Here is a 10179-nt window from a genome sequence, read left to right as displayed (position 1 = left end):
CTCCCTCATCATTCTCTTTATCATATTTTTCTCTCACACTCATCTTTCTCTCACATCTAATTTTTTCTCTTATTTTCCTTTAAGGGTAAAAAGGAAAATTTTGATTTATTCCGATAGAAAATATGCAACTAACCAAACATTGTTTTTAAAAGTGATATTCATGCTCATACTCATTTCTATTTCATAATATAATGATTTTTATTTCGATTTTTATTCTTAGGAAAAAATCAAACGTAGATGATGCTCTTTTTTTATATGTATTAATAGAGATTGATGGTCAATAAATACGACAATCTATCCCGATTAATCTATCCCTATTAATATATATAAAGGGAGGACCCGCCTCGGGGGCGAAGCATGTCTATTGTCTATTTCTCTGCTACCATTTCTTTTTTATCTCACTGTCGCTGATGGTGAGGTCTCGAATGGCTTCCATGCTCTCCATCTCTGTCCTCCTCCTCCTCCTCCTCTCATGGTTTACCCCGATCTCTTCGCACCCTCTCGATCCCCTTACTCCTGCAGAGATCGCCACTGTCCGCCGCGTCATCCTTTCCTCCCCCATCGCCGTCTCATCCGCCTCCTTTGCCTTCCACTATGTGGGTCTCGACGAGCCAGACAAGGCCCAAGTCCTCTCATGGCTCCACCGCCGCCCTCCCCGACGCGCCCTCGTGCTGGCTCGCGCCGACAGCGAGACACACGAGCTCGTCGTCGACGTCGGCCTCGCCGCCCTCATCTCGGATCGGGTCCACCGGGGGGCCGGATTCCCCATCCTAACCCTAGAAGAGCAGGCGGCGGCGGTGTCGCTGCCACTGAGCTATCCCCCTTTCGTGGAGTCCGTAAGGAGGCGGGGGGTGGCGCTGGCCGACGTCGTGTGCTCGACCTTCACGAAAGGGTGGTTCGGGGAGGCGGGCCGGGCGCGGCGACGCCTCGTGGTGGCCTGCTTCGTGGCGGGCGAGACCGTCAACCTGTACGTGCGGCCGATCGAGGGGGTCACGGTGCTGGTTGACCTGGACGAGATGCGGATCGTCGAGTATAGGGATCGGGTGGCGCCGCCGGTGCCCAAAGCGGAGGGGACCGACTATCGCGCGTCGACCAAAAACCTGCCGTGGTCGAAGCCTGGCGCGGTGTTGCAGCCGGCCGGGAAGGGCTTCCAAGTGGACGGCCACTTCATCAGGTTAGTATAGTTCGAAAAGTAGTAGATTTGAAAGGACATATCGACATTAATGTAACTTCTGCTTCCCATTTTAATTCTCAAACAGGTGGTCCAATTGGGAGTTCCATCTGAGCTACGACGCCCGTGCCGGTCTCATCGTCTCCCTCGCCTCCGTCCACGACGCCCAGAAGAGCACTAGCCGGCGTGTACTCTATCGTGGCTTCGTGTCGGAATTGTTCGTGCCGTACATGGACCCTGTGGAGGAATGGTACTTCCGGACCTTCTTCGACTCCGGCGAGTATGGGTTCGGCCTCTGGGCGTCTCCCCTCCAGCCGGCGGCTGATTGCCCTGCGAACGCCGAGTATATTGACGGCTACTACGCCGGGCAGGACGGGAAGCCAGTCAAGCTGCCCCAGGTGTTCTGTATCTTCGAACGGAACAGTGGAGACGTTGCGTGGCGGCACACCGAGTTCGGATTTCCAGGCCAACTGGTAAGTTATTTCTCAATTCATCATAATTGAGAATTTTTAATCGCAATAATGATTGGAGATAATTACTGTGCAGATTAGGGAGGTGGAGCCGGAGGTGAGCCTGGTGGTGAGGATGGTGGCGGCGCTCGGGAACTATGACTACGTCACAGATTGGGAATTCAAGGCCAGTGGCTCGATCAAAGTTGTGGTAAGCTCCCTTCCCTGCAGCAGAATCCAAGAACAAACAAAGAATTAGAATTAAAGTGCAGGACTAATCCTTCCATGGCATCGTAAAGGTCTCACTAACCGGCATACTCGAGGTGAAGGGCACAAACTACACGCACGCCGATCAAATCCCCGCCGGCCTTGACCCGCACGGCTCTCTTCTAGCCGAGAACACCATGGCTATCTACCACGACCACTTCATCACTTACCACCTCGACCTCGACATTGACGGCTCCAACAACACCTTCGTCAAGTCCAAGCTGAAGCCCACCAGGGTCACCGGTGGAAGCGTGCCTCGTCGGAGCTACTGGACCGTCGTCAGGGAGGAGGCCAAGACGGAGGCCGACGCTCGGGTGGAGATGGGATCTGTTCCGGCGGAGTTGCTAGTCGTCAATCCGAACAAGAAGACCAAGATGGGCAATGCGGTGGGGTACCGGCTCATCAGCAACAGCGCACCGGCAGCCTCGCTGCTCGCAGACGACGACTACCCAGAGACGAGAGCAGGGTACTTGAAGAAGCAGGTGTGGGTGACTCCGTATAACAAGTCGGAGAAGTGGGCGGCTGGGCTTTACGTCGACAACAGCAGAGGAGATGACACTCTAGAAATTTGGAGCCAGAGGTATTATAGATTATGGATTCGATCATCGGGTTCTGGATTGAAATAATGTAAATTGAAATGTGAATTTCCAACTCAGAAATAGGACGATCGAGAACACGGACATCGTATTGTGGCACACCATCGGCTTCCATCACATCCCCTACCAGGAAGATTTCCCGGTGATGCCGTTGTTGAGCGGAGGATTCGAGCTCCGGCCTTCCAACTTCTTCGAGAGCAACCCTTTGATGAACTCAAGCGCGACAGGGCAAGTGTACACCACCTGCACTTGCATCGCCTAAAACTCCACGCTCAACGATTTTTTGCAGCTTGATCGTTGCAGAGGTAGCATTCGAACACGGGCAGGGGCTTCAAGATTCAATCAAGTTCAGAAGAGATTTGATCGAGCTGTGTGGATAATTGTGCTGTGGTAGGGTGTTTTTTAGCATATTATAATAAGTCTACAGCTGTCGGGTCATAAGTGCATCTTCAGCAGATCTTTTATTGGCGTTGTCTGACTGTCTTTGCGAGTCCAGCATTATTCGTTTGTCTTATTGTCAGAATAATGTGAGAAAATTATATATATATATATATATATATATATATATATATATATATATATATATATATATATATAATTATATATATATATATATATATTTATTGACGTATATTTATTATATTTTATAAGTATATTTTAAATTTATTTTATTATAATATCATATTTTTATGGTGTTGGGAGTGCTACTTTTTACCTTCTTTCATTAATATGACATAATTTAGAATGAAAATGGTATTTATAAATGATTCAGAGAATAAATAAAAAAAAACATTTGATCATATGAAATTTACACGATCGTGTCATATATTTAGAGGAGGAGAATGTTTCGGTCATGTAAATTCACGCGGTCGTGCTTTTCATCAGAGGCAAATCAAACTTAGATAGTGTGAAATCACATTGTCGCTCTTTTTTTCCGTGGCTAGGCATCACATGATCGTGTCAATCATAAAGAGCTAAGACTCGGGCCGTGTGTTTTCACACAACTGTGTGGTGGAGAACACTAGGTCGTGTCATGTGAAAATAAGACTGTGTTGAATCTTGGACAGATTGTATACTTATTTTGAAACAGCTATAACTTTACGCTCGATTGGAGTTACAGGCTGTTCTTTATACTGAAACGTAGCTAACTTCAAGATCTACAACTTTGTTTCAGGTTCAACAAAGAGAAAACAAGGTCTAGCCATGCTAAAAGGTACGGTCATGACTTCCAGCCACGACTTCATTGGGACCTCTACATAGACAGTAGATCAAACTTTGAACCACCATACATTTTGGCTCATTTGGAACAAGGACTCAATCCAAATATCATATTGTAGATAATTTCAAGGGTTACAACTTTAGTTCTGGGTGAATTACAAGAAAATCATATTTAAGGGGTGAAAAATTTAGTTTACCGGGCCCCTATAATCATGATTTTTCTGGACATTTTGAAGGTATAAAGGGTTAAGAACCTTATTTTTTTGATTCATCTTATGTTTGGGGCTCGCCCCCATTCTTTGGGAAAGGATTCTCCCCCTTGAGGAACCCTAAAAGCTTCATCTTCGCTGATCCATCCGCCTCCGGAGCGAGGATTGCATCCAAGAAGACTGGCACTACATGGATAAGTATTCTCTTCTCTTGTTTTTATGTTTTGAGTTGTAGATTGCTTTACATCTTATCTCTTGGTCATATTTCCTTCTCTATGGAGTAGATCCTCTGATTCTTAGAATGTAGGGAGAATTTGTGATGCGATGTTAATGTATGAACTATGTACTTGTTTGTTTTCTTATTCAATAAATTGTTTATGATTTGTTCTTGTGTGTTGTGTCTTATATGTATTTGACGAAATGTGTGTGAGGTCAATACATTCAAATGTAAAGTTTTGATTACCATGTAGAGGAAGAGCCTTGAATTGTAAGACCATGAAATCTGGTGATAGAATGTATCCTTTACTTTCTACGACATTTCCTTGAAACGAGAATCGATTCTCTACTAGGGAGATTAATTAAAGTTTTAGGAGTTATTATCAAATTAATGTTAGGAAGTAACTTATGTAATCTAACGATTGTATGACTGGGGATCTCTATGACAAAAGGTATCCTTTTAACCGGATTTTCTAAGTTATCTTTTCTACTTAATTGCATTAATCTATCGTTATGAACTAAATTGGATAACTCTAGTGATTATATGACTAAGGGCCCTGTGACAGAGAGTATCCCTTTAACTGGACTTTTTAGAGTTGCTTCTTTACTTAATGACGTTAAAACTTGGGTAAACTCTTTGGTGCGACTTTCGCGGAGTTGTGTCGGATTTTAGTTAGAATTCCTACATGAGTGTAAGCATAGAATTAGGTAGATGAACAATACATAGGGGACATTAAGTAGCATCGTAATGAAACTGAAATCCTATAATCTATCCTCCTTCACTCACTTATGTTCATTCTCTCCCTCTCTTCTCTCAATCTCTCTCTCTTCCTAGTATTCGTGAGCTTTCTTTTAATTGTCTAAATAACTCATCGTATTAAGTTCACTAATGCTTAATCAATCATTCTCATGGGATCGATATTTTTATCACAGGACGCTTACATTCCCCTTATCACTTTCATCAAAGTTAAGAAGGATACAAATTGGTTCAAATTTTCTAAATCCGACCGATCAGATATTACCTTATGGGACCGGGTAATTGTTTTAAAAAAAATGGGTTCGAATATAATAATTGTACTTGATAAGATTTTTTCTATCTGAAATTCGATCTGTACGCATTCATTATTATTTATAAATTAAATCTAATTTATTCATCCACATGATAATAAAATATAATTGTGTGAAGTTGAGGTTATCTTGTGTACAGTGACGAATTCAGAAATTCATATATGAAAAGATAATTTTTACGTTGAACAATGGGCGGTATCTCCTATCTCCGCTGATGAAATCTCATACTACTAAGGGTTCTATTACCGGCAAGGGGGGGTGACCGTCGATGCCGCCCCCCCTTGGATCCGGCCCTGCTTGTGTATTTATGAAAGATATATTTTGATAATTAAATTATAAAAGTTCTGTCATATGTTTCTAATGAATGATTATGAGTATCTTATAGATCAATATATTAATAATTTAATCGAGTATTATTTTATTAGGTCATAAATTTTGTATTTATTGATGTCATTATTATGATTTTATCTTTTTCTACTTGTTTTGTCATTCAAAATTATTATTTTTATTTAATTTTTATTAGGGATATAAATTCTTCTCATTTATTCCATTAATATTTTATTTTTTTTTAAAAAAGGAATTTGTTGGGTACCCGATATTACTAGGGTACTTGACTTATGAGTTATCGAATATTTTTTTTCCTATCAAATATGCTAGGCATCCGATTATAACCATCCAAACACGATAAAACTCGACCCACGTCTACCCTTAAAAGTTTCCTCATTTAAAAAAAAAAATCACTTCAATATATTTTTCATTCACAAAATATTTTTAGGGCAAAAATCAAAATAACATCCTGAATTAAGAGAAATATCCTAACGACCCTTTTTTTTAAAAAAAAAAATTAGCATCCCCTCCTATTATTTAATCCCAAAAATACCCTTGTATTCAACACTGTTGTAGAAGCTACCAATTAATTTTTACAATGTGTAGAAATTAACGGGTAACTTCTACCATGTGTAGAAGCTACTAGGTAGTTGCTACATGTTGTAGAAGCTACATACTAGCTTCTACATACTCTATCATGATTAGATTATATTCATTTGAAATGTGATGAATGTCACAGAGTTTATACATTTGGTTTATACATTTGTTTTACTTATTGAAATATTGGTTTAATTAGATTATTATTCTGAGAAAGAAAATCAAAATGATATAAAATCATTGTTATAGACTAGTAAATAGTTTCTACACATTGTAGAAGCTATGCTACCTTCTACACTGTGTCATGGAGACAAAATTGGCATCCCCATCATTTGTTTTGCATGTTAAAATATTGTATTAACTAGATTATCATTCAGAGAGACAAAATCAGAATATATAAAATAATGTTGTAAAAGATAGCAACCAAGTTCTACAAGTATAGAAGTTAATTGTTAGCACGATCGAATAATCAAATAATGTAAGAATATTTTAGACAATTTGTAATTACATTAGAATATTTTAGACAATTTGTATTTAAATGGAGTACTTATTTGACTTTAATTGAAAATATAACATCCATATAACAAATGTGGAACCGTCACATCAGCGACCCCCCTAGAGCCGGTCCCACGGATATGGAGGGAGGTAAATACAGGTACAAAGCTGAAAGCGCATAGCCGGAATGCTAACCCCAGGCAATGACACCCCGAGGATCGAACCCTGGACCTTTCGGCCACGAAACCATGCGCCCCCAGTTGTACTTCGCCCTGGGGACTATATAACATCCATATAACGATTTCATAAATGATGGAGGTCGTTTTTGATTTTTTTTTTTTATATTTTTATTTCAATATCTATTATTTAATTAAGAATTTAGATCCTTTAATAACTAATTTTGGTGAACCACAAAATGAAATTAATTAATTCCCTTTTTTCACATTGAAAATGAAATTTTTTCACATTGAAAATAATTTTAAGGTTTATTAGTAATTTTATCTTGTTATTTTTAATATAAAAAATATAAACTGTCATGGTTCTCTTTAATCTTACATTTTAGGATTGGTAATCATGAGTGAAGAAACTTCTATAAATATTTTAGGTTGGCGACATTAGAAATATATATTTTTCAACTTTTTGGTTAAGATCAATTTTAATATTTTTTTTATCAATTTAATATCTATATAAAAAATTAAATTATTTTTATGAGGGAGATTAAGCGATGTGAATGACTCATTATTATTATAATAGATATGACATAGTTACCACAATTTAAACTAGCTACGTCTTAAAATAAATTAATTTAACATTTATTTTTATTTCAATTTATTAAATTATTACATAGATAAAATATTTTTTATTAATATATTTTTATGTCAAAATTATTTAAAGTAAATTAAAATCACTTTAATTTTATTTAAATTATTTTAAAATCGCTATAGTACGTAGCTATAATAATTTTGATTAAATTATTTTTAAAATTATTAATATAAAACTATTTATAATAATTTTAATTAAGTTAAAATAATTTTATTTTAAGTCGTACTAATTATAGGTCTGACTGTTATAATAATATTAAAATAAGATATTTTTGAAATTAAAAATATATTGCAATATTATTATTATTTTTTTAACTAACAAATTAAATAAAAATAATAATTAAGAGTATCTCTTAATTAGGAGATTGCTACTAATTTTCTGGTAGTAGTGTTAGTTAGCAAAGATGGCATTTATAAATTCTTTAATGTGAATATTTTAAAAACTCACATTTTTCAATTTTAACTGTGAAATTCACTTAGGAGACTCCAAGAATATAATAGTCCCGGTTAAAATGATTCTGAGGTTCATAAGATTATTAATGAGTTTTAGTTAAAATTCATGGATGACTTTATAATATTCAAAATTTAAAATTTTGATATGATTTGAACCAGTGTTTACTCCAAAAGATAGAATAGGGAAGGAAAGGAATTCATGATGGAAAGGGCCTATCGGAAATGGTAAGGGAAAAGAAAGAAAAAAGAAAAAGGAAAAATTTTCAAGGGAAAGAGAAAAAGAACAAAAAATAGAGGAAGGGATGAAAAAAATCACGGACTTGCATGGAGCCATTGGCAGTGGTCGGGCGAGGTGACCTCGTGCGCCCATCCACGCGCATAGGGTCATTAGCCACACTCATGTGAGACGACCTTACACACCCATCTAGGCACACGGGGCCATTGATCGGATCAAGCAAGGAATGGCGTGTGTCAAATTGGGTTGGAGAAATTTGATTGTACATGAGTGCAAGTTGGGAGGAAGGAAATTGCTTTCCTCCCAATTTAAACGGACAAAAAAACTTAAAAATTGATTCGCAGATGAATTCGTAAATTCATTTGTCCATTTGATAAATAAAAGAAAGAAAAATAATTTTATCCTTTTTTTATAAAGTAAATAGGGAAAAAAATTTCATCCATAAAATTTTTCTATAATTTTTATTTTTGTTCTCCTGAATAAATAGAGCCTTAGGAACTCTTTAGGTATTAGTGAGTAATTATGATAACTCTAGATCCTTTAATAAGATTGTGTCAAATGATTTTAAAGTGAAAATTTTAAAAACTCACATCTCTCAATTTAAAAGGTGGAGTTTAGATTTGAGGGTATTATTATATTTAAGACTCTCCCAGGGGTGTAATCATCGACCTCAAGCACTTTAGAAGCATTTCAAATCAAATTCATTATACTTCTTACATCATCCATGAGTGTAATCATACCCTTATATATGAATTTTCATAGCCTAAATAGAGAGTCGTAAGTTTTTTAAATTAGGATAGCGAATTGTGTAATGGTCCTATTAGAGCATAAAAAAATTTAACAGTTGATAGTGTCCTTTTTATTTGCTTAAGCTCTTCTTCTCTAGAAAACCTCCTATGATGTTGTGATTGTCTCCAAGTTGGCCAAAGTCTAGTGGCCTATGAAGTAAGGAGCATTAGGGTTGGCTAGCTCTACCAGCACGACCACCCCTACGCTTAAGTCAATTCTAAATTTAGGAAACAAACTCACAGAGATACGAGAGAATGAAAAAAAGTGATTGAGAATTAGGGTTTTGTGGAAAAGAGTCACCTCCGGCATAAAAAGAAAATCATTCCTCTCACTTACTGTTGTCAATCCTTATATAACTTACGGGAGGGAATCTTCACGTAGTACCTGACTTGGGTCATAGGGGGCCAAGGGAGACAACAGTTAGACCGTACACTAACATTATTTGGCTATTGGTAAGTAGATTATTGGAGGTTATTGGATCATTGGGAATTGTCAGAGGTTGATGCCAAGTTTCTATGTTTCTAGAGTTTGAATGGGAAATTACTGGATGCATGCTAAGTGCTCGAGAGAATAGATTACTTTCTCGAGCACTATAGCCCCATAGTATATTGATATCCTGAGTGTTGTAGCATTCGTGGGCACTGTAGCATCCCAAGTATTGTAGTTCTCGAGTCCGAATGGGAAGCCGTGGGATGAAAGAAGAATACTCAAGTGCTCATTGGCTGAGTTGGACAGAGGTTGGCTGTGTTGTTGCTGGTGTTGATGGAAAGTCGCTGAGACGCCTGAGTGACCAGGTATCTCCTGGAAAGGTTCTCACGAGCGGATGACGGAGAGTGATGACAGGGATGACGACGCGAGGGTTCTGCGCACACTCAGACAAGCCGCCTCTACGTTAGAGACCAAGAACCAGGGAAAAAGTCTCCGGGTCAGGCCCTCCGACGCTCTAAGTCAGGTACTTTTTCCCCAGAAACACAGTGAAAGGACGAAAAGTAAAAGACGAGAATGAAAAGACGAGTGAGCGTACTTGTGTATAGATAAAGCCCCTCTTTTTATATGGCTGGGGGTACTTCCGGAGTATGACGGGTGTCAGGATTTGTCTGACGGTGAATGACACATGACATCTTCCTATAGATTTAAGGAGGAATCGGTAGGCAGTGAGCCCCAGACCGTTAGCATATTCCCTGACATGCAGTGATTATTCTCTGACGGGTTGTTACGTTAGTGTTGGCTCGTCCAGATCTGCTAACCTGCGACTGGGTCCTTGTACC

At 38.4% G+C, this 10179-nt stretch overlaps 1 protein-coding gene across 1 annotated transcript; it reads left to right on the top strand.

Moving 5' to 3' along the window:
* Positions 1–284: 284 nt before the first annotated feature.
* Positions 285–2997, top strand: LOC121984386 (primary amine oxidase 1-like; the record flags this gene model as incomplete). Its single annotated transcript, XM_042537302.1, has 5 exons — positions 285–1174; positions 1260–1644; positions 1718–1831; positions 1920–2467; positions 2544–2997. Coding segments are annotated over 5 exons (2139 nt in total), but the record flags the coding sequence as incomplete, so codon positions are not given.
* Between the last annotated feature and the right edge of the window lie 7182 nt (positions 2998–10179).

Source organism: Zingiber officinale, chromosome 1B (genome assembly GCF_018446385.1).
Source record: "Zingiber officinale cultivar Zhangliang chromosome 1B, Zo_v1.1, whole genome shotgun sequence".
NCBI lineage: Eukaryota > Viridiplantae > Streptophyta > Magnoliopsida > Zingiberales > Zingiberaceae > Zingiber > Zingiber officinale.
Note: the sequence above shows the minus strand (reverse complement) of the source record. Positions and strands in the feature narration are given on the sequence as shown.